The 24,699-nt window shown below is 34.1% G+C and overlaps 1 protein-coding gene and 1 non-coding gene across 3 annotated transcripts in view; one reads left to right on the top strand and one right to left on the bottom strand.

Annotated features, from left to right (window-relative positions):
* RNGTT (RNA guanylyltransferase and 5'-phosphatase) overlaps positions 1 to 24,699 on the top strand; it is a 320,891-nt gene that overhangs the window by 254,974 nt on the left and 41,218 nt on the right. For both annotated transcript variants that reach the window (XM_055330807.1, XM_055330806.1), the window contains one exon: positions 14,935 to 15,001. In XM_055330807.1, the coding sequence (XP_055186782.1) occupies positions 14,935 to 15,001 (67 nt within the window). The remainder of the gene's footprint in view (positions 1 to 14,934; positions 15,002 to 24,699) is intronic.
* Positions 16,460 to 16,562, bottom strand: LOC129513168 (U6 spliceosomal RNA). Its single transcript, XR_008665153.1, has one exon. It is a non-coding gene; the product is annotated as a U6 spliceosomal RNA (small nuclear RNA).

The following is a 24,699-nucleotide window of genomic DNA, read 5'->3' as shown; positions in this document are numbered from 1 at the left end:
AAATTAGGCAGTAAGCTTTATGTATGTAATGATTTCCCTGTTAAATTCCCCTTTCAAACTGTTCTGCTTCCTGTTCACACAAGCAGTTCTTCAAATAACAAATCTCTTCATTTAGAATGATCAGAGAGGATCAATTTAGAATTATTTGTAGGCTCAGTTTTTATTTGCTATATGGCCTGTGAACCGTTGTAGACTTTCTTTTTAAAATATATTTAGCAAATAAAATAAAATATATTTAGCAAACCTTGGAAGAAGAAGTTTGTACATTTTTTTTAATCAGAGTAATTGATATATAATCTGCACACAGTTAAAATGTGCAATTTGGTTTTTATTTTATTATTATTATTTTCAAAGATTTTATTTATTTATTCATGAGAGACACAGAGAGAGATGCAGAGACATAAGCACAGGGAGAAGCAGGCTCCACAAAGGAAGCCCGATACAGGACTTGATCCCGGAATCCCGGGATCACGCCCTGAGCCGAAGGCAGATATCTGCCCAACCACTCAGCCACCCAGGTGTCCCTCTTGTCTAATTTCCGAAAAACATTGTATAAAATAATGTATTTAGTTGTTTAGTGGGAGTAGGAGCTAGTCCAGTTCTTGTGACTGGAAGTGGAAAATTTGTCTAAATATTTTTAATGCAATTTTATTTCTTTTCTTCAAGAATGTATTTCTTCTTCATAAAATACCGTTATGCCCAGATATGTGAGTTTTGTTGTCATATTATATTTATGCCATAAAATATGTAGCTCCAGTACTAAAGAAGAGATGAGTGACTTTTGGATTCCCTAGGAGCTCATCTCTTTAAATACTCATCTATTTATACAAGAATATTAAAATATATTACTTATCAATGAATAACTTCATTTAGTAGTCACTCTCACTGATTGCTTATTTTGTTTTTTTCTTTGCACTTTTAATATTAAGACCTCTTATATCACAAAAGAAAATATACAAAAAGTACATAAAACAAATAAATGTATAGTTCTATGAAATTTTGTGTAATTAGCACCCACTTAACCCACTGCCCAGGTCAAGAAGAAAATATTTCTAGCATCCTAGATGCTTCCAGCACGCACTTTCTCATTCACAAATTTTTCCCTCCCACCAAAGATAACCACTATCCAGAATTACTTCCTTACTCTTTACCCTTTTATTACTTAAGTATGGATCTCTAAACAGCAAGGTTTGGTTTCGCCTGTTTTTGAGCCTCACATAAATGCAACCTTATGTTCTTTTAGGTTTGGCTTCTTTTGCTCAGTGTCATGATTTTGAAATTTATCCATTATGTGTGCAAATTCAGTCTTTCATCACTCTCTCTCTGTTTATAAAACATCATACTATATAAAGGTATTTGAATAGATGGCAGTTTGAGGTGATTAATTGTAATTGTCAAACATCTTTGTATGTGTGCTTTAGGACGCATACATACATGTCTGATAGGTATATACTTAAATTGGTATTGCTGTATTCTGAAGCGTGTGTTGAACTTAAAATATAATGTGGGTTATAAATTTCTTCTATTTAGTGCTTTCAGTCACTTAATGTCTTTTCTTTTAAATTAGCATTTCTCCTACTCCTAGTTTTGAGATACTATTGACATATAACATTGTATTAGTTTAAAGTATATTGCATAATGATTTGATATGTGTATATTTTGTGAAGTGATCACTACAATAAATTTAGTTAACATCCATCACCTCAAGTAGTTATAAAATTTTCTTTCTTATGATAAGGACTTGTAGATCCACTATCTTAGCGGATCTACAAGTATTATTAACTGTAGTCACCATGATTTTTACATCACATCTGCAAAACTTACTTATCTTACAACTGGAAATTTGTAACTTTAGCTACCCTCATCTATTTCCCCCAACTCCCATCTCTGGTAGTGACTATCTGTTCTCTAAACAGTGAGTTTGGTTTTGGGTTTTTTTTTAGATTTTATATTTAAGTGAGAGTGTATCATATTTATCTTCTCTGTAGGATTTATTTCATTTAGCATAATGTCCTCAAGGTTTATCTTGTTGCAATTGGCAGATTTCCTTCTTTTTGTAATGGCTGAATAATATTCCATTTTGTACATATAGCACACTTTCTTTATCCATCCACTGATGGACACTTAGGTTATCCCATGTGTTGGCTATTGTAAATAATGATGCATTGAACATGAGGGTGCAGATACCTCTTTGATATAGTGATTTCATTTCCTTCAGATATATACCCAGAAGTAGAATTGCTGGATCATAGGTAGTTCTATTTTTAATATTTTGAGGAACCTCTGTGCTATTTTCCATTATTGGCTGTACTAATTTACATTCCCACCAACAGTGTATAAGGGTTCTCTTTTCTCTGTATTCTCTCCATCATTTGTTATCTCTTGTTTTAGGGTTTTGTTTTGTTTTTTTAATGATAGCCATTTTAACAGGTGTGAGGTGATATCTCATTGTGGGGTTGATTTTGCATTTCCCTGATAATTAGTGATGTTGAGTACCTTTCCTGGTACCTGTGAGCCATTTGTAGGTCTTTTAGTTCCTCTGTTCATATTTTAATTGGATTTGTGTGTCTGTGTGTGGCTGTTGAATTATAGGAGTTCTTTATATATTTTGGTTATTAATCTCTTTTTTAAAAAGATTTTCTTTATTTATTAGAGAGAGAAGAAGAGAGCATGTGCATGCACACACACACATGAGTTGGGGGAGGGCAGAGGGAGAAACAGAGTCTCCACTGAGCAGGGAGCCTGACATGGTGCTCCATCCCAGGACCCTGAGATCACAACCTGAGCCGAAGGCAGACACTTAACCAACTGAGCCACCCAGGTGCCCCTAGTTATGAACCTCTTATCAGATACCTAATTTGCAAATGTTTTCTCCAGTTTTGTAAGTTCCCTTTTCATTTTGTTTATTGTTTCCTTTGCTGTGCAGAAGCTTTTTCAGTTTGATGTAGTTCCACTTGTTTATTTTTGCTTTTGGTGTCTTTGCTTTTGATGTCAAAAAATTATTGCTAAGACTGATGTCAAGGAGCTTACTTCTATGTTTCTTCTAGGAGTTTTATGGTTTTAGGTCTTACATTCAGTATTTCAGTCTATTTTGAGTTAACTTTTGGGCATGGTGTGGGGATGGGTGGGCCAGCTGTCTGTTTGTCTGTCTCTTTCTTTCCTAGTATAATGGACAATGTTACATTAGTTTCAGGTGCACAACATACTGATTCAACAATTCTACATGCTACTCAGTGCTTACCACAGTAAGTGTAATCACCACAATGTTATTACGTATTATTGACTGTATTCCCTGTGCTGTACTTTTCATCTCCATGACTTATTTATAATTGGAAGTTTGTACCTCTTAATCTGCTTCATTTATTTTGTTCATCCCTCTACCTACCTACTTCCTGGCAATCATTAGTTTGTTTTCTGTATTTAAGAACTTGTTTTGTTTGTTCGTTTATTTTTTTACTTTTTTTTTGTTTCAGGTTTTTATTTAAATTCCAGTTAGTTAACATATTTTAATGTTAGTTTCATAAGTAGAATATAGTGATTCATTCCTTACCTAGAATACCCACTGTTCATCATATAATAAGTGCCCTCCTTAATACCATCACCCATTTAGATTTCACATATAAGTGAAATAATATGAATCAAATCATTCTCTGACTTAGTGTAATATCCTCTATTCCCATTCATGTTGTCTCATGGCATGTTTTAAAAATTTTTTATTTTAAAATAACTTTAGACATATAGAGAAGTTCCAAAAATAACACAGACTATTCCTGTATATCTTTCACGTTGTTTTCCCCTACGGTCAACATCAGGAAATAAATGTTAGTACAATACTGTGAACTTAACTACATTCCTTATTCTAATTTTGTCAGTTTCCCACTAATATTCTTTTTCTCACCCAGGATTCCACATTGCATTTAGTTTTCATGTCCTTAATCAAATTTGTGACAATACCTCATTTTTGTTTTTCATGATCTTGACACTTTTTGGGAGACTACTGATCAGATATTGTCCCTTATTTTGATCTCTTTCAGTACTTTTTGACAGAAGCACCATGGAAGTGACATTGTGTTTTTTTAAGTGCATTTAATGGTGTTGGGGAAGGTGAAGGCATGTTAATAAATCTAAGTACTGTGATGTTAGATTTAGTTGGTTGGGTTTCTCTAAAGCTGCCAAATTTGCTTTGTGATTATAAGTTTTCTGGGGAGAAACTTTGGGACTAGGCAAATATCAGGTTTCTCATACTTTCATCTTCTAGTTGTAACATCTTTCATTGGCTTTTGCCTGTAACAATTATCAATGTGTTGTTTTTCGAGCTGGTGAATTTTTCAAATAATGGTGAATTTCAATTTCCCTCATTCTTTTTCATTGTATAGAACTGTCCCCCCAATCCCCCCTTCCCTATATGTTTACTTATATTAGTAAGGATTTAAGAATAGTTTATTCTATGGTTTATAATCTAGTACTGTCATTTTATGTTGCTGTTTTGGCTTTAGTCATTGAGAACTTCTTCAATTTGGCTTCTATGTCTTTTTGACATTCTCTCATTATTTTTCAGCTCTTCCTGACTTTCTAGTTCCATAGATATTCCAGGTCCTTCTTGTATTTTCCCTCCCGCAGTCCAGGAATCAGCCATTTCTCCAAGGACCCCACTGTGTATATAGTGTGTGTGTGTGCGTATGTGGGTGTGTGTGGTGAACATAGAAAAACCTAGATCCTCAGTCTAGTCATTGCTGCTTAGTGTCATCATAGGCGCTCTCAGTTGTCAGAGCTAGGAATGTATCATGTACTAACATGCACCTACACACACATTTATGTTTATTTCTTTATCCATCTGTGAATGTATTAAAAGCTATGAATTCCTGTTTAATACCTCTGATTCTAATTTAGCATCATAATGTTAATTCTAGCTTTCCCCCTTTGCTTATATGTATCTCTTTGTGCAGTGAGAAACCTGTATCTCTTTACCCATGGTATGTTTACTTGTTTGTTAAATCCTAATATACATATAACATTTTCAGAATTATTAACCTATACCCCTGTGAGAAACAGGTTTACTAGCTCAAGGACGATATTTGTGTACAGTGCTTTCTATCTGTGGCCTTATGGAATATAGTCTAAATATGTTTTCTGAAGTTATTTTCTTGTTCATCCTCATCCCCTAATGGGGGATGTTATTCATTTGTAATACAATGATTTTTATTCCATTTTGGACTCCCTCAACATTCTGATTGATTTTGATTATTTACTTAGTTTATTTATTTAGTGTATGAAACATTGTTATGGTTATGGTAATCATGACTTTACAGAAAGATGCTCTCATGGAATTATGCTTCTTCATTCACCATAATACCTATCCCCCAAAGGAAAACGATCTTTAGAGTTTGTATTTTAGCTTTCCTGAAATTCTTTTGCACAAATGAATAGATACATGAATATTTTCTAATGCTTTTTCTTTCTTACATTAAGAATAGCATACTATAGTGGCACCTGGGTGGCTCATTTAGTTAAGCGTCTGACTCTTGACTTTGGCTCAGGTCATTATCTCAGGATCAGTAGATTGAGCCCCTCATTGGGCTCTGTACTCAGTGCAGAGTCTACTTCTCTCTCTTTCCCTCTGCCTCTCACCCCACTTGTTCCCGGTCTCTCACTCAAATAAGTAAATAAAAATAAGTAATAAAATACATAAAAAGAATAACATACTATATACCTTTTTTTACTTTTCTTTTTTCACTTAATAGTAAGTATATCTTAGAAATTGCTCCCATCAGTAATTAGAGATCTTCCTTATTATTTTTTACAGCTACATATTACTCTATTGTGTGGATTTACCATAACTTATTTAACTACTCTGCTGTGTACCTGGGTTGTTCCAGTATTTTGCATACCAAGAATGTGCAGTAAATAGACTTGTACGTGTGTATTTTTGAGTTTTTGGAAGTGTATCTTCAAGGCAGATTGTTAGAAGAGAGATTGTTAGGTCAAAAGCTTAAGTGCATATGTGGTTTTGTTAGATATTGCCAAGTTTCCCTCCATGAACATTGTCCTAGTTTGCCTTTTCCACAGTAGTATATGAGAACTTTTGTTTCCCTCAGACTAGCCAGCAGAATACAGTCTCTATGTGTTTCAATTTTTACCAATCTGATAGGTAAATGGTCACTTGGTGCTGTTTTAAAATGTATTTCTCAACAAAAAAAAATGTATTTCTCTAATTACAAGTAAGTTTGAATATTTTTTATATTACTAATGCCTTTTTGTGTGTGTGTATTGCCTTTTTATGTCTTTTTCTCATTGTCCTATCAGGTTTTTGTTCCTTTCCCCTTCAGTTTTTAAGAATTTTTAATAATAGAATTATTAGTTTCTTCTCTGTAGTGTATGTTGCAAATGTTTTCTCATAGTTTGTTAGGTATCTCTTGACTGTTTATGCTATTTGTGCCCTGATGGTTTGTTGAAATTTTTGTATAATGTGATTTACCAGTATTTTCTTTTGTCACATTAAAATTACAGAGAAATATACCCAGGTTTGTTTTCCTTCCAACACTTATAAAATTTTTCTATACTGTCCTGCAGTGCCACCTTTAATCAATCAAGTATTTATGTGTAGGTCTGTTTCTAGATTCTCTGTTATAGTCCACTGGCGTTCTTGCCTGGCCCTTGCTAATACCACATTTTCTTTACTGCTGAAGCTTTGTAAGAAGTCATGATACCTAATGGAGCCAGTCTCCTTACTTTTTTCTTCTTTAAGAGAATCTTTTGTATTTTTGTTCTTTTGCTTTCCCATGTGTATTTTGTAATGAGCTTATTAAGTTTCTCATCGAGATTCTCTCAGGATTAACATTGCATTAAGTATATTCAACATTGAGATTTCCTATCCATGAACATGATATATTCTCTCATTTCATTTAAGGCTTCCCTTCCTTCTTTTCCTCCTCCTTTTTGCATTTTTATTCATGAGAGAAATTAGCCTATACATTTCCTTTCTGTTATTATCAGCATTGCATTTTTAATTTATTTTTATTTTTATTTATTTTTTAAAGATTTTATTTATTTATTCATGAGAGACACAGAGAGAGGCAGAGACACAGGCAGAGGGAGAAGCAGGCTCCATGCAGGGAGTCCAACGTGGGACTTGATCCCGGGTCTCCAGGATCAGGCCCTGGGTTGAAGGTGGCACTAAACCACTGAGCACCCGGGCTGCCCAGCATTGCATTTTTTAAAGAAAATAAATTTTATTTTTCAGAACTGTTTTATGTTTCCAGATATTTGACCAGAAAATAGAGAATTCCCATATATCTTCTCTCTCCCAGCACATAGTTTCTTCTGTTATTATCACCTAGCTGTTAGGTTTTTAGGTAGATAAAAGTTTTTCACTAATTTTGGTAAATACCAAGAAGTGTGGTGCTGGATTATATAATAAGAATATGTTTCATTTTATAAGAAACTGCCAAACTGTTCTTCTGCATTTTACATTTACATTTCTGCCAGCAGTGACTGACAGTTCTTGTTGCTCCATATTCGTTGGTATCAGTGTTTTAGATTTTGGCCATTCTAATAGGTATATAGTGGTATCTTATTTGAATTTTCATTTCCCTAATGACTCGTGATGTTGGGCCTTTCTTTTTTTTATGCTTACTTGCTATATATATATTTAGCAAGATGTCTCTTTAGGTCTTTGGCCATTTTTTAATTAGATTGCTCATTTTCTTAGTGTTGAGATTTAAGAGTTTTTTAATATTTTGAATAACAGTCCTTCATCAGATATGTCTTGCAAATATTTTCCCCAGGTCTGTTGCTTGTCTTCTCATTTCTCTCTTGATCAACATTTCATTTTATTATTATTTTTAAAGATTTTATTTATTTATTTATTTATTCATGATAGACACACAGAGGGACAAGCAAAGGCACAGAGGGAGAAGCAGACTCCCAGCAAGGAGCTCGTTGTGGGATCTGATCCCAACCCCAGGATCATGCCCTGAGCCAAAGGCAGATGCTCAACCGCTGAGCCACCCAGGTGTCCCAACATTGCATTTTCGCATCTGAGTGTCAGAGTTATGCTGACTTGTTAAAATATAAATATTCTTTCTTCTTCTATTTTCTGGAAGAATTTGTATATGATTAGAATTAATTTTCCATTAAATGTTTGGTAGAATTTGCTGAAGAATCCATCTAAACCTTTTGCTTTCTTTTGGGAGATCATTAAAATTTTTGTGGTAGGACAAGTAAGATACTCTATTTTTTCTTATGTCAGTTTTAGTATACTGTATTTTTCTGGAAGATTTTATAGTCTTAATATTCAAACTTGTTGGTGTAAAGGTACTTATACTCTTAATATTTTTTAGTATATGTAGGTTATATTCTCTGTGTTGTTCCTGATACTATCTGTGCTTTATCTTTTATTGTCGAGGCTCATTAGGGATTTGTCAATTTAATCATTCTTCTAGAAGAAACGGTTTTTAATCTTTAACCCTATTCAGTGTATGTTTTCCATTCGTGAATTTTAGCTTACTGTTTTCTTCTATTTTCTTTGGGTTTAATTTGGTGGCATTTTTTCTCACTTCTTGAGGTGGGTGATTGCTTAATTCACTGATTTTCAGCATTTCTTTTTTGACATAGTTTGGGTTATAAATTTCTAAGTTGGATTTAGCTGTATTTTACAAGTTTTGATATATTATTATTTTGTTACCTATTTAAAAATACTCAATAATTTCCTTTGGAATTCCCTACAGCTTACTTACTGATGTATTTATATCATTTTAGACATGAGGATTTTATGATTATTTTTATGTTCTTGACTTCTAACTGAATTCTTGTATTTAAAGACTGTAATCTAAATTATTTGTTTTAAGTTTGCTTCATGGCCCAGCATATGGCCAGTTTTTATAAATTTTCTGTGTATGTATATTCTGTGGTCCATGTATTGTGCAACTATGGCTGGTGTCCCTATATATTTTTGTCAGTGGTATTGCTGAGTTCTTATGTATTATTGTTGCTTTTGTGCTCTGTTTTTCCATCATTTATTGAGAGAGGAAAGTTTAAACTTCTATCATTGTGGATTTGTTTAATTTCATCATGTACATCATTGTTTTATATATTTTATAGCTGTGCTATTAGATGCATATAAATCTCTTGACAAGTTGAACCTGTTATTATTCTGAGGTATCTCTCTTGACCTCAATAATACTTTTTACATTGACTTTTTTCTGTCTGATAATTATATAGTTACAGATATATTTGTTCTCTGAATACTGGTAGCTCAACATTTCTTCTTATATACCTTTGTAAAATGATTTAGTTTTCTCTTGTTTGCTTCAGCATTGTATTTATCCTCCAGGTTTATTTATTATTTTTATTTATTTCACTCAATATATACTTCATTTAATCAAAGCTTCATTTTTAGGTAACTTATTTCTGTTGACACACAGACTCTTTCAGCATGGTTTTGGTGGTGGTGGTAGTGTGTTTTCTGTTTTTGTTTTTGTTTTTTTAACAAAAATCTAGAGCATTTGTTATGCCTGTATTAAGGTTTAGAAAATAAACCAGATAGAAAAATGTAGGCTGTGGAAAGTCTCTAAAGATAATAATAAACTTACTCATTGGCTCATCCAGTTTTTTTTCTGGGCCTAAAGGCATACGCTGCTGTTATTTACATCCTACTAGGAGTCTCAAAGAATAGAGGCCTCTCAGTAATATACATTTTTTCAAATTCAGAAGGGCGCTATTGATCCCATATGAAATGCATTTGTATTCTCTTTTTTCCTCATAGTAGAGATATCAGATGTGGCTTCTCTAAGAAGTAGGATTTTATGTAAATAAGCATTAAAGATTTTATAAATTTTGGGGCACCTAGATGGCTGGCTTAGGTCATGATCTCAGGGACGTGAGATCGCCCCACCTTGGGCCCTTGCACTAAGCGTGAAGCCTTCTTAAGATCCTCTCTTCTCTCCCTCTGCCCTACCGCCACATGCATGTGAGCTGTCTTAAAAGACAACACAATGAGACTAAATTTTTTCAGACTATTTTGTTGCAGTTGAAAAATATATATTAGTAAGTATTGTAATTATGGGTTGACAGAATAGTTAATTTTGAGTTATTTAGCTTATTATTTTTAAAAAGATGCCCTTTCCTTTTTTTAACTTTTAATTTGAGGCATATATAGACTCAGTTTCCTTTTTTTTTAAGATTTTATTTATTTATTCATGAGAGACGAGAGAGAGAGAGAGAGAGAGAGAGAGAGAGGCACAGACACAGGCAGAGGGAGAAAGCAGGCTCCATGCAGGGAACCCAACATGGGACTCCATCCCAGGTCTCCAGGATCATACCCTAGGCTGAAGGCGGTGCTAAACCGCTGAGCCACCCAGGCTGCCCTCAGTTTCCTTTTATTTTTTTTTTCTTTTGGATTTTTAGTTTTTTAACAAACTTGGGATATGAAGACAAGGATAAATGAGGACAGTTTGGGAAAAACTGGGATACGTGTTCCCTCTAGCTATTAAGGATGATAGTGGAAAAGAAACTTACATTTATTTAGCACCTAATACATAGCTGGACCAGGCCAGTTACTTTAAGTTGGCATTTTACTTTGTCTTCTCAACAATCCAAGCATGTCAGTATTATTATCTTTTTTTTTTTGGTATATATTTTTATTGGGGTCCAATTTGCCACATGTAGCATAACATCCAGTGCTCCCATCAAGTGCCCCCCTCAGTGCCATCACCCAGTCACCGGAACCCCCGCCCACCTCTCTATCACCCCTTGCTTGTTTCCCAGAGTTAGGAGTCTCATATTCTGCCCCCCTCACTGATATTTCCCACTTATTTTCTCTCTATTCCCTTTCATTATTTTTTATATTCCCCAAATGATTGTCCTTCTCCAGTTGACTTACTTCACTCAGCATAATACCCTCCAGTTCCATCCATGTTGAAGCAAATGGTGGGTATTTGACAAAATACAGCATCCATTCCTGATCAAAACTCTTCAAAGTGTAGGGATAAAGGGAACATTCCTCAGCATCTTAAAAGCCATCTACAAAAAGCCCACAGCAAATATATTCTCAATGGGGAAACACTGGGAGCCTTTCCCCTAAGATCAGGAACATGACAGGGATGTCCACTCTCATCGCTGCTATTCAGCACAGTACTTGAAGTCCTAGCCTCAGCAATCAGGCAACAAAAAGAAATAAAAGGCATTCAAATTGGCAAAGAAAACTGTCCCTCTTTGCAGATGACATGATACTGTACATAGAACCCCCAAAAAACTCAGTTTCCTTTTAAAGCAATGGTTTTACATCTGATATAATCACTAGGTTATGGTGAATGAGAGACTTAAATAATGTTCATTCTGTTACCTGACAAGTTTTATTTTTTTCTTTACATGAGAAGCTTTTCTGGAAACAACTTCACAGCATTCTTTCCAGGATAGGTATTTGTTAATATTAGTATTTGGGAATTTGAAGCAAAATGAACATTAGTCTTACCTGTGGTTACTTTTTCAAAAACGCGAATAGGTCCATTCCTGATTCTTCTGCCCCCCCGCCCCTCCATGTTATTGCTGTCTTATTGCTATTGTCCCCTTCTTTTTTTTGTTAAAGTATAGTCTTGAATTCATGACCCTGAGATTAAGAGTCAGATGTTTAATTTACTGAGCCACTCAGATGCCCTGCTATTTCCCTCTTTGATAGCCACACTACAGAAGTATTTAGTTAAAGCAGATATTTTAGGAATTGTTAGCATTTGAATAAAGGTTATGTTAATGTTCATGTAACTTCAGGGCAAAGCAGTTATCTGGTACTAAATGAGTGAGAGTTTCTATTTTAACAAATACATGTGAATGCACCTATCAGTGCTGAATTAATGCCTTACTCTGGGAATTTAAAATATATGATAGCTGTATTATATGCAAGTACCTTTTCACCACAAAATGGTATCTATTATTTGACAACAATTATGTATACAATTTGGCAAATTAATTTTTTGAAAGGTAAAAATGGTTAAAGAAATGTTCCATCTTAAAAGTGTTTTCAGAGTGTTAATTATTTTGCATTTAGATGATGGTATATATTAAAACCCACTCAGTTGATGGTGGTAATATAATCTATGGTTAGTAATAATAGGTACATGAATGAGAGAGAACAGTATGTAAAAAGTGAAACATGTATATGCTACATAATTGATATATTTAAGAAATGTCTTGCTTAGGGAAGGGTAGCTGTTAGGCAAGTTGGAGGAAGAGGGGCACACTAAATAGTATATTGGCAAGCTTCCTGAAATGCATATGCATAGTAATTTGAGGCACATTGATTTTTAAATGTCAGCCAGCTTTTATTCTCTTCTTTCTCTAGCATCTATTTGTATGAATAGGGACTATTCTTGCTTCTGAAGGGGGGTTTATTAAGGTTATTGTGAACATTTGTTATATAGGAAATAAATTACCACTGCTATATATAAAACTAACATTAAATTTGTGATACTGGCAATAGTTTGTGAGAGATTTAATTCTTTATATGTTAATTGATGGCTAAGAAATTTTCCATTTCACTGTTGAGATTTAGAGACATTGCAAACAAATGTCTTTAGTTATGTTCATGACCTTCAACAACATGCTAAAATGAATTACTGCAAGTATCACTTATATTCCAAACTTAAGTATCTTTTTGCTAAATTGGTTTAATCAGGATTGTGTGTTCATCAGCTATTAACATTCTTTTTAGTGGCCTTTAATGCTTTATAAGTCTTTATAGAATGTTGAGAAGCCAAGGATACTCCTGGGAGATTGAATGTCTATCTGCCTTATTTCATAAAATCTAAGGTGCTTTTGAGAGTGTGCTTTCTTAATCTTCCTAGACTGAGTTAGTGAAAGGTAACTACAAAACCATCTTTCAAAAAACAAACAAACAAAAAAAACCCCAAAACCCCCCCAAAAAACCGTCTTACACCTGTCACCTGGAGACAATGATTATAAGACACTATAGAATATCAGAGGCATCCAGTCTTCAGAGAAGTTAAAATATGAAGAAATGCATATCCTAGAATTATTAAATTAGGAGTTTTGAAGTCACTCACTATAAATTTTAAAAGATACTTATGATAATCTTGTGTTCTGATTTTTTTTAAAGATTTTATTTATTTATTCATGAGAGACAGAGGGATTGAGAGAGGGGCAGGCTCCACGCGGGGAGCCCGATGCGGGACTCAATCCTGGGACCCCAGGATTATGCCCTGGGCCGAAGGCAGGCGCTAAACTGCTGAGCCACCCAGGGATACCCTGTGTTCTGATTTTTTTATGATTAGGCCAATATGGTACACTGAGAAATTTCTATTGTATTGTTTTGAGTTTGCAGTCTTTTGTTCACTTTAAATACTACTCAATGTTTCATTATTAGATTCATGTAATAGAATATATAGTTATCCTTGAGATCATTTTTTAACCTGCCGTAAAATACTGTTAATTTTCATTACCTAGAGTGTAAGGAGATGTGTTTTGAGCTAGTTGCTTTGAACAAGGGGTATAGGCAAATTTTTTTATATATGCTTTATGTACACTAATGTTAAGGCTGGAGTTGTGTTCATTTACTCACAGTGTCCATTAAGAAAAGGTTTATGATTTAAAAAAATGAGATAATCACAAGAATGTTTAATTATGTTCTTCTTATATCCTGTACCACTACATGCTCCACAAACACAGTTCTAATAATGATATTTCTTCATTCACATTTAATGCAATGAGAAATAAAGGATCTCTTTGAAATGGGAATAGGAAGGGAATTATGATAAAGGGAACGTAACCATTATTATATTTTTTTACCCTCTATATGGTTTGCTTTTTATTTTGTGTACATTTTTTATAAGAACTAAGCATCTTTTATAGAAATGACTTCATATTACTTATACAATAAAGATATGGCATTTGACATTCTTCATGGTTTATTCCAAACTCCCTTTGGGTTTTTTTTTTTTTTAAGATTTTATTTATTAATGAGACATGCAGAGAGAGAAGCAGAGACATAGGAAGAGGGAGAAGCAGGATCCCTGTGGAGCGCTTAATACCACACCAGGACCCCAGGATCATGACCTGAGCCAAAGGCAGATGCTCAACCATTGAGGAACTCAGGCACCCCTCCCTTTGGATTTTCTTTTTTTTTTTTCCCCTTTGGATTTTCATCTTCACCTAATTATTCCTCCCTCAAGCCATACTCGTCTACATTTTTGTCTCAGATCTCCTGCATTTTCAGGACTGGGTTTAAATTTTTCCCTTTGCCTTATCCACCCTTTAAGACTGACCCAGCTTTTTGAACTTTTCCAGCTCCCTCCATATAAGTACTTCTTACTCCACTATTTTGCAGGGGCAAATACATCTATATAGCACTTACCAGAGACCACCTTTTGGTAGCATTATTTATTTGTCTGGTTTTCTTGTTAGATTTTGGGACTCAGTTATTTAGGTTTGTATTATCTCTTGTAAGTATGTAGTATAGATGTACTATGAGTGATTTTTGAATTGAATCCTTATAGATTTTTACATATATGCATTACTTCTTTCAGTTTTTTCCCAGAGACACTCTGTGGTAATTTTGCCAGAATTACTAATAATATGTTAATAATTTTTATGTCTTAAGTTTTCATTCTCAGCATTTACCACTATTTTAAGTATAAGAATTATTCTTGAATCACATTGTATACTGGAAACTAATAGAACACTGTATGTTAATTATACTTGAATAAATAAACAAAAACAAAGAAGTACCCTCCTGTGATAATCTATTTCCAAATTAGTTTAAAAAAGGATTATTCCTTTGCTGGTTACTGTCTCACAGTGCAAAAGATAATAATTGCAAAGATAATTTTTTCACAGTATCTATTTGTTATACAAATTTTGATAATTATACAAGCTTATATAAGGAAGAATATTTTCAAAATAAAGTGTTTTTCTTTTGTTTTGTAGTTTACTTCCTCAGAATGTCGGTCTGCTCTATGTTGGAGGTTATGAAAGACCCTTTGCACAAATCAAGGTATGATTGTTCATTTTTCAGTATACTTTTTTAGATGTAGTTCACTTGTCCGGAACCCACCAAAAACCTGCAAATAACTATAAACGTATCAAAAATATTATGAATGTGAATTACTGATTTCATTTGTTTTTGCATGTTTCTCCTGAAGAAGTCATTAAGTTTTTCAAAGGATTGTTTTAATTTTCTTGCTCATAGTAGAGTTAAATTTGACCAAAGCACTATTTAACCTGTGTAATTTGGTAAATTTTGATATGCTTAAGCTTGTGAAACCATCACTACAATCAACAAAATGAACATATTTCATCACCGCCAAAAGTTTCCTGTGCCTCTTTGAAATTCCTCACTCCTGCACTTCTTTTCTTCCAGTCTCTTGGCGACCACTGATCTGATTTGTGTCATCATAGATTAATTTGCATTTTTTAGAATTTTATATAAATAGGATTATACAGTATTTATACTCTCTCACCCCCCTTCTCCTTCTCCCAACCGCTTTCATACAGCATAATTATTTTGAGATTCATCCATATTGTCATACTTACCAATAGTTCATTCTTTTTAATGCTGAATAGTACTCCATTATATGGTTATAGCACAGTTTCTTTATCCTTTCACCTGCTGTATGGACTTTTGGGTTGTTGCTACTTTCTGGCTACTATGAACACTTGTATACAAGTCTCGGTGTGGATATATATTTTCTTTCCTCTTGGGTAAATACCTAAAGTAGCAATGGCTGAGTTAAATGGCAGTTGTATGTTTAACTTTTGAAGGAAAAAAACAAAACCTATTTTCTCACCTGCAAGGTATGAGAGTGCCAGTTCCTCCATCCTGGTCTGGCCCATCTTTTATTAAGTTTAGTCATCGTAAGGGGTACATAGTGGTGCTTCACTGCAGTTTTATTTTTCATTTTTGTCATGACTAATAATGCTGAGCATCTTCTCATGTGCTTGTCATCTGTACATCTCTAGTGAAGTGTTTGTTCAACTCTTGCCATTTTTAAAATTGGGTTTTTGTGTTTTTACTGTTGAGTTGTAAGATATTCTTATAATTTCTGGATATGTCCTGTATCAGATCTGTGATTTGCAGCTTCCCCCCCCCCATCTATGGCTTCTCTTTGCATTCTCTTAACAGGGTCCTCAAAGAGCAGAAGTTCTTAATGTTGATGTTCAGTTTATTAGTTTGTTTTCCGTGGCTAATGCTTTTGGTATTGATCTAGGAAATGTTTGCCTAACCAACGTCACAAAAGATTTTAAAAGATTTTTCTCCTTTGTATTTTAGAATCTTAATAGTTTTAGGTTTTACATTTAGGTTTAATAACATTTTAGTCAATTTTTGTGTATGATTCAAAATTCCAGGTATAGAGGAATGCTGAGTGCCCCTCCCCACCTTTTTGGCACATGGATATCCATCTGTTATAAAACCATTTTTATTTTTATTTTACTTATTTGCTTTTTAAATTTGTTAAATATGGAATGCTTCACAAATTTGCATGTCATCCTTGCACAGGGCCATGCTAATCTCTGTATTGTTGCAAATTTAGTTTATGTGCTACTGAAGCAAGCACTAAAACCATTTTTAAAAAACTATCCTTTCCACCATTGAATTACCTCTACATCTTTGGTGAAAATCAGTTGATTTTATGTGATTATGTGAATCTATTTCTGGACTTTTTATTCTGTTCCATCCCTCCACCAATACCATACTGTTTTGATTATTGTATCTTTATAATAAGTCATAGGGACAGAGTAAATCCTCCAAATTTGTTCTGTTTCAAAGTTGTTTTGGCTAATTGGATTCCTTTAATTTTCATACACATTTTAGATTCATCTTGTCAATTTCTCTAAAAATGCCCACTGGACTTTTGATTTGGATCATGTTGAATCTATAGATCAATTTGAGGAGAAATGACATCCTAAGAATATCAAATATTTTAATTCATGAAGACTGCATATTTCTCAGTTTATTTAGATCTTTAATATCTCAACAATATTTTGTTTCAGTGTATGGACCTTGTACATTTTTAATAGATTTGTCTATAAATACTTTATACTTATGATGTTATAAAAGTATTTTTTAACATATTTTTATAAAGACTGCATAATTTCTGTATACAATAAATATAGGAAAAAGGTTTTTTTAAGTGAAATACAATTAATATAAAATAGTATATTAGTTTCAAGTGTACAATATAATGATTCATCTGTGCTGTACATTACTCAGTGCTTACAAGGTAAGTGTACTCTTAGTCCCCTTTATCTATTTCACTCACTTATCCCCCAGCCTACCTCCCCTCTGGCAATCACCAGTTTATTCTCCATATTTAAGACTCTGGGTTTTTTTTTCTTTGTTTCTCTTTTTATTCATTTGTTTCTTAAATTCCCATATGAATGAAATCATATGGTATTTGTTCATATCAAAATACCAACAGCATTTTTTATAGAACTAGAACAAATAATACTAAAATTTGTATGAAGTGGGCAGCCTGGGTGGCTCAGCGGTTTAGTGCTGCCTTCAGCCCAGGGCGTGATCCTGGAGACTTGGGATCGAGTCCCGTGTCAGGTTCCCTGCATGGAGCCTGCATCTCCCTCTGCCTGTGTCCCTGCCTCTCTCTCTCTCTCTCTCTCTCTCTCTCTCTCTCTCTCTCATGAATAAATAAATACAATATTAAAAAAAAAATTTTGTGTGAAGTCACAAAAGTCGCCAAAGAGCCAAAGCAGTCTAGAGAAAGAAGCACAAAGCTGGAGGTATCACAATCTCAGCTTTTAAGATATACTACAAAGCTGTAGTAATCAAAACAGGATAGTACTAGCACAAAAATAGACACATAAATCGATGGAACAGAATACAGAGCCCAGAAATAAACCTATGCTTATATGATCAATTAATCTACGACAAGGGAGGCAAGATTATACAATGGGGAAAGGACTGTTTCTTCCAAAGACAGTGCTGGATAGCTACATTGTGGAGTAATGAAACTGGACCACTTTCTTACACCAGACATACCAAAAAACTAAAAAATTAATTAAAGACCTAAATGTGAGACCTAAAAACCATAAAACTCCTAGGAGAAAACATAAGTAGTAATTTCTTTGACATTGACTGTAGAAACGTTTTTCTATATATAAAAAATATTTTTCATTTTAATTTTTGATCATTGCTGGTATATAAAGGATTCAGTATTTATGTGTTTACTTTAAGTCTTGCAATTTTACTATATTCAACTATTAGTGCTAGTACTGTTTTTTTGTAGATTTCATAGGCTTTTCTACATAAGTGATTACATCATCAACTTAAATAGAGACAGTTTTCCTTCTTCCTTTCTTTTTTTTTTAAATTTTTTTTTTTTTATTTATTTATGATAGTCACAGAGAGAGAGAGAGAGGCAGAGACATAGGCAGAGGGAGAAGCAGGCTCCATGCACCAGGAGCCTGACGTGGGATTCGATCCCGGGTCTCCAGGATCGCGCCCTAGGCCAAAGGCAGGTGCTAAACCGCTGCGCCACCCAGGGATCCCCTCCTTCTTCCTTTCTGATCTGAATGCCTTTTATTGCTTTATTACATTGAATTAAATCTACAGTACTGAGTTGAGTAGAAATGGTGAGAACAGACCATCAGTGCCTTGTTCATGATCTTAGAGGGAAATCATTCAACCTTTTCATCAAAAATTGTTTTTATGGTAATATTAGTTAAGGGTTAAATCCTAGATTCCATCTAGGCTTTCTTGTAAGAAAGGGAATAATATTATGAACCTTCAAAGTAGTTAATTAAAAAGGATGATTTGAAGTCATCCTTTTTTGTTATTATAACTTTTTGTTAATGTTTACTGATAGGCCTGTAAAATTTATTTTATGTTTTTTTGTTCTGTTTTCCAATTTTTCTTCACATTTGTTTCTTGGTTGTGTAAGTTTTCTCTTGTTCCAGTTGAGGGGTGTGAGTTTAAATTTCTTTCTACCTGCCTACATGAGATGTATTTTTATGCTTTGAAAAACAAGGATTTTTTTCAGAATAGACTGAGCCTGAACAGGACATATAAAATATATATATATTTTTTAAATTTTTATTTATTTATGACAGTCACAGAGAGAGAGAGGCAGAGACACAGGCAGAGGGAGAAGCAGGCTCCACGCACCGGAAGCCCGACGTGGGATTCGATCCCGGGTCTCCAGGATTGCGCCCCGGGCCAAAGGCAGGCACCAAACCGCTGCGCCACCCAGGGATCCCATATAAAATATATTTAATATTATGAAAGTCTAGTAACAGTGACATTATTTTTATTTTTTTAAAGATTTTATTTATTCATGAGAACACAGAGGCAGAGGCTCAGACAGACCACTGAGCCACTCAGGCATCCCCATTATTGACATTTTTAAGTGAAAAAAATCTTATTTTAGCTACCAGGATTAGCCCTTCTTTAAATAGCTCCACTAATTTAATTTAATTTAAATCAGAACACTCTCAAAAGTTCATCATCAGGGATGCCTGGGTGTCTCAATTCAGTTAAGCATCTACCTTTGGCTCAGGTTATGATCCCAGGGTCCTGGGTTGAGCCCCACATCAGGTTCCCTGCTCAGCAGGGAGTCTGCTTCTCTTTCTACTCCACCCCACCCCACCCCACCCCCACCCTGCCTGTGATCTCTGTCTCTTACACTTTCTCTCAAATAAATAAAATCTTTTTTAAAAAGTTCATCATCAGAATCTTAACTGATGGACCCTTTTGAACTTTTCTAATTTCTTAAGCAATGACAGACATTCAGGTACATTTGTTTTCCTCTATTTTAAATATCCCTGGAACACAAGTTGGCAAGAGTTTCATCATAAACCTCTCTTTCTATCCTGTTCACCTAATTCAGCAGTGTAGCCAGGAATCCCTAATAAGTTTCTGCAGGAACATTTTTGAAAGCCTAATTTTTTTCTGTCCGTTGGTTTGGAAAATCCTGTTTCTCCTTATTAGAACTGAAATAACTAAAAAGTGAGAGGCTTATATTATGTATTTAGGGAAAGTAGAGAAGAGAGTGTGTCTGTGAGTTACATCTCTCAAAACCATATTCTAAGTATATGTATGAGGTTAATTCCTGTTACTCACCTGATTTATTTTCTTTATCTGGGCCTTTCCTAATAAGCTCAGTGACAGACAGAGATCAATCCTTTGTCAATTCCTTATCTTTAATTTATTAATTAATTTTAAAAATTCAAGTTCAATTAGCCAACATATAGTACATCTTTAGTTTCAGATGTAGAGTTCAGTAATTCATCAGTTGCATATAACACCCAGTGTTCATCACGTCATGTGCCCTCCTTCATGCCTGTCACCTAGCCCTTTATGCCTGGATAATCAACTCAATAGAAAAAGGTCCATTATTTTAGAGCACCTTTTCTTTTTCATGTTGTTGTGAGAATGGTTTCTCTCATAAACTGTGAAAGGATTTATCTTTATTAATTATTGAAGTTCCTTCATAATTCTTATGGTTCTTATGCAAATGCTATATAGATTGTTACCTATTTAGAATACTTATAAGTTAATTGGAAAACAATGAAACAATCATGGTTTACATGCTTGAGACTAATAGGGCTCATTTCCTCCCTTGCTTTGGACCTGACTTGTTTTGGACATGAATGAAATACCAGTACTTGTTATGTTAATTTTTCTCCCACTAAGCTAAGTGTAATGATACTATGTTGTGTAGCACAGATATCAGATATAACCTTTAATAAATGGAAACTGCTTGGCTTTCCTTAAGAGCATATTGGTTGAATTTTTTTAGTAAATAAAAGTGTTCACTTGAATATTTAAGGAAAAGTTCTTAGCATCGTAGGACTAAGTTTGAGTGGTTTGATGTTAAAGGCTCTTTTTGTTAGAGACATGTTACGGTTCTATTTCTAAAAAGCAGCTCCATTTTATAAAGATGAAAAAGAGAAAAAATCACAAAATAGATAATAGATACTTAGATGTTAATTGGATTCTGAAAGTTACTATAGCGTATGAGATATCTGTACTATTAATAGCATGAGTCATTACAACTATTCTTACACAACATGTACACCTTCCATTATTACCCACCTTTTAGTTCTAATTTCTTTTTTTTTTTTTAAGATTTTATTTATTTATTTGAGAGAGACTGAGAGCCAAAGAGATCATAGAGAGAGAGGGAGAAGCAGATGCTGCTGAGCAGGGAGCCGGATGCAGGGCTTGATTCCATGACCCTGAGATCATGCCCTGAGCTTAAGGCAAATGTTTAACTGACTGAACCACACCCATGTGCCCCTAGTTCTTATTTCTTATCCAAGGCTAAAGATACAAATATATACAAACATGTGACTTTATTAGCCTTAGACTAGTGCATCTTCATGCTAGTTTCAGGTTTTACTGTTTTTAGGGGAAGTTATTCCAACTTACCTTTATCTCTTAACATTGTCCATAAGTTGTCTGGAAGGTTCTTTTTTCAGAAGGCTCAGTTCTTTTGTATATAACTTTTACTCAGGGCAGTTACTCTCTTCTCAGATCGTTAATCCCTTTCAGAATCCTATGAAAAATAGGAAAAATACATGCACTTCTACTTAAAATTCAGGGAGTTCATGGACCCTCGTAAAGGGTTTTTAAGGACTCCAAGTTAAGCATCCTAAAAAGCAAATAAAGCGTGTTTTTCCAAATTTTTCAAATAACCAAAAAGGTATTGAAAACATGTAAATTTTAGTTTTTAAGGGAAGTTTATCATCTGAAGAACTCGATTTTAAGCATACATGATTATTTCTTGTTTTATCCTAAAATAAAACAAATAAATAAAACATGGATCATCTTATAATAAGTTGCCAAGCAGAGTCAGAAAGCAGTACCTCACATATCCACTGATACTTTTTTGTGTTATAAATGAAGCAGATTTCACCCTCATCCAAGACTAACTTTTTTTTGAGATCAAGGTTCTAAATGTACTAGGCTGTACATGACTTAAGTTTTCTTAAGAAATGTGGTTCAGTAAACCTTCATATGCAGTCTTTGAAATTAAAAAGGAGTGCTTTGATTAAAGTAAAATTTTGCTTAATCCTTATTTGCATGCTTTCAAGATGTCAGAAGTTTCTCAGAGGTCCCTTATTTGAGGGTGTGGGATGGTATTTCCATGTATCTTCATGTAATATCTTTATCTTAATTGGGTGTATATAAATTATATTATTCATAGCTCATTTTTATAGACATAAAAAGTTTAAGTAATAGTTTACATTTTATGCCTACTACTGTTTTATTTTCTAGAATATCTCACAGTCTAGTAAAAATCTTAAGGCTATTCTTAGAGGTTTCTAGTTCTTAAGGCTCCACTTAGCAGCCAGAATCCATAAAACCAAGGAGTGAAGCCTGTCAACATCACTTTTAATCAACTCAGGGGTTGTTATGGAAAAACTCAAGGCCTCAGGGCTGTCCCCTCCCTGCCGGGCTTGGTATTAGTTGCCTCTTCCAGTTCTGACAGCCTAAGATATATGGGAGGCTGGAGGCTGAGTCAGACAGTTTCCACTTTGACACCATAGAATGGCTCAGAAATGTCCTATTTTAACTATGAATTCCATGTAGCAACTATATGTGAAAACTAAGGAATACAACCATTATTCTGAGGCAGTTATTATATGGTCAGTACAGCAAAGTTATTATTCCCTGCCTGAAATCCTAGATTTATCCTTGCTGAGTAACTGGGTGCCATTTGTCACAGTCTCATATGCTAAGCTTTCTGAGCCTGAATTTTTAAAATCTCCTTATAGCCAAGGAAATATAGTATTGGTGTTTGCATTCATATGCATATGCAATAGATGCAAAGAAATAGTGCTTTCCTTAATTTTCAAAATCATATTTGGAAATTCATGCCATTCGCTCAGACTTTTTTTCTGCTGACAGAAAATAGGATATTTTTTCTTTAAGCAGGTTGTTATTTGCTACTTAAACATTTTTGAGATGGCTAATAACTTGTCAGTTTTAATTTTTAGGGTAGGTTTAATTTAAAGGTAAAGTGTTTAGGGACTCTCAATTATGAAAAAACTGAAAAACACTAGGAAAACTGATCTACTTACTGGCTGATGATTTTTTAGAAAATATTTGAATTTAGAAAATAAAGAATGTATTTATTAGGTCAACACTTTTTAATAAAAGAAAATATTTGGCATCCATATTTTAATTTTCTGAAATATCTGAAGCATTACATGAAATAAAGACGCAGTCCTTAGAACTGAGTATTGTAGTTTAGTGGCTTCCAAACTATTGACCATGACCTGTAGGAAGGTAAGAAACGTATTTCCATTGAGATCCTATACACATACACATGCATATGTTTATATACACACAGTGTAAACTGAAATTTCAAAATAAGTGTGATGCAATAACTGTTATTTTCCATTCTGTTTATTTTTCTGTTGATTTGGTTTTTAAATGCTGGTCTTCACCCACTAAATTAACTTCTCTCTTGGAAAATGGGTCACGACTCAGTTTGGCAAATATTGCTGCAGAGTAGGACTTGTCCAGCTAATGCTGCTCTGTGCTTCTGCCAGGAGACTGCTACACTTATGCAATGCATATAATCATGAGGAAGCTTACCTGCCCCTCAGTTGATGACAGTGGCTTTGAGGGAGAAGAAAATAAGATGAAAAAAAAAAAAAAGAAAATGGTAAGATGTCATAGTTGCTGGGAAGAGGAAAGAGGAAAGCAAGGAAAAAATAAATGAGAAATGCATTAAGATGTTTTATGGAGCCAAGTAAAAGCTATTTTCTGTTTTAAAAAATTCTAATTCTCAGGAACAGAAGGGAGCCTTCCACGCCTACTCTGTCTTCCAAGTGATTTCATGTATTTTGAGGATAGAGAAAGAAACAAAGGTAACATCTCCCCTAGGGGAAAAATTAGGAAGACATGGAGATGGGTGAGAAATTGAGAGAAAGCAGTGGAATCAGATCTAGATTTGTACAGCCTATTTATTAGATAATAGCTTAATTTTTATAACACTGTAAATGAAGAGGTAAATTTTCATTGTCTCAAATGTAGTAATAAGGGAAAACATGGTTTTCCCTTTGTTGAAAACAGATTCAAGGGGTGAAAGAAGGTTTGAAAAAAAGCACAAATCCTCATGGAAGCTAAAAGTCTTCATCCTTCTATACAACAGCTCTTACATTGCCACCCACTTTTTGTCTCACACACTTGCTGACAGAGTGCTGCAGGGTCACTGCAGGGCTTTCAGGTAAGCCCAATGTTGTGAGTTTCTGTATAGTCATGCATTGTTTACGAAGTCATGTAGTAATTGCAGACTAGGGTTCCAAAAAGTTCCCAAAATATTCCCGAATTATGGTTCTTGTTCCCTTTATACCAAGGTAGTTTGGGTAACGCTATTGCGTGTCTGTAGTCATACATGTTTCAGGCTTGGCATTCTTATCTTCCTATCCTTAGAAAACTTGTCTATGAGACTATAAGCCCTGTGGAGTTGGATGGTGTCTTATGTGCTTTGAGATCCTCAGCATTTGGCCTAGTGCCTGCGACATAAAAGCACTAAATAAATGTTTTTTACCATTATTATTGAGGATACGTAGAAAGCCAAGCATTCTTATTGTTTATTGAAGTATAACTGATATAAAATTGTATTAGTTTTAGTTGTACAACATGAATCAACATTTGTATACATTATGAAATGATCACCATTGTCTAACCTCTATCACTATACATAGTCACAGTAATCTTTTTTT

This window comes from Nyctereutes procyonoides, unplaced genomic scaffold (genome assembly GCF_905146905.1).
Source record: "Nyctereutes procyonoides isolate TBG_1078 unplaced genomic scaffold, NYPRO_anot_genome, whole genome shotgun sequence".
In the NCBI taxonomy this organism is placed as follows: domain Eukaryota; kingdom Metazoa; phylum Chordata; class Mammalia; order Carnivora; family Canidae; genus Nyctereutes; species Nyctereutes procyonoides.
This window is presented reverse-complemented; position numbering and strand designations above follow the sequence as displayed.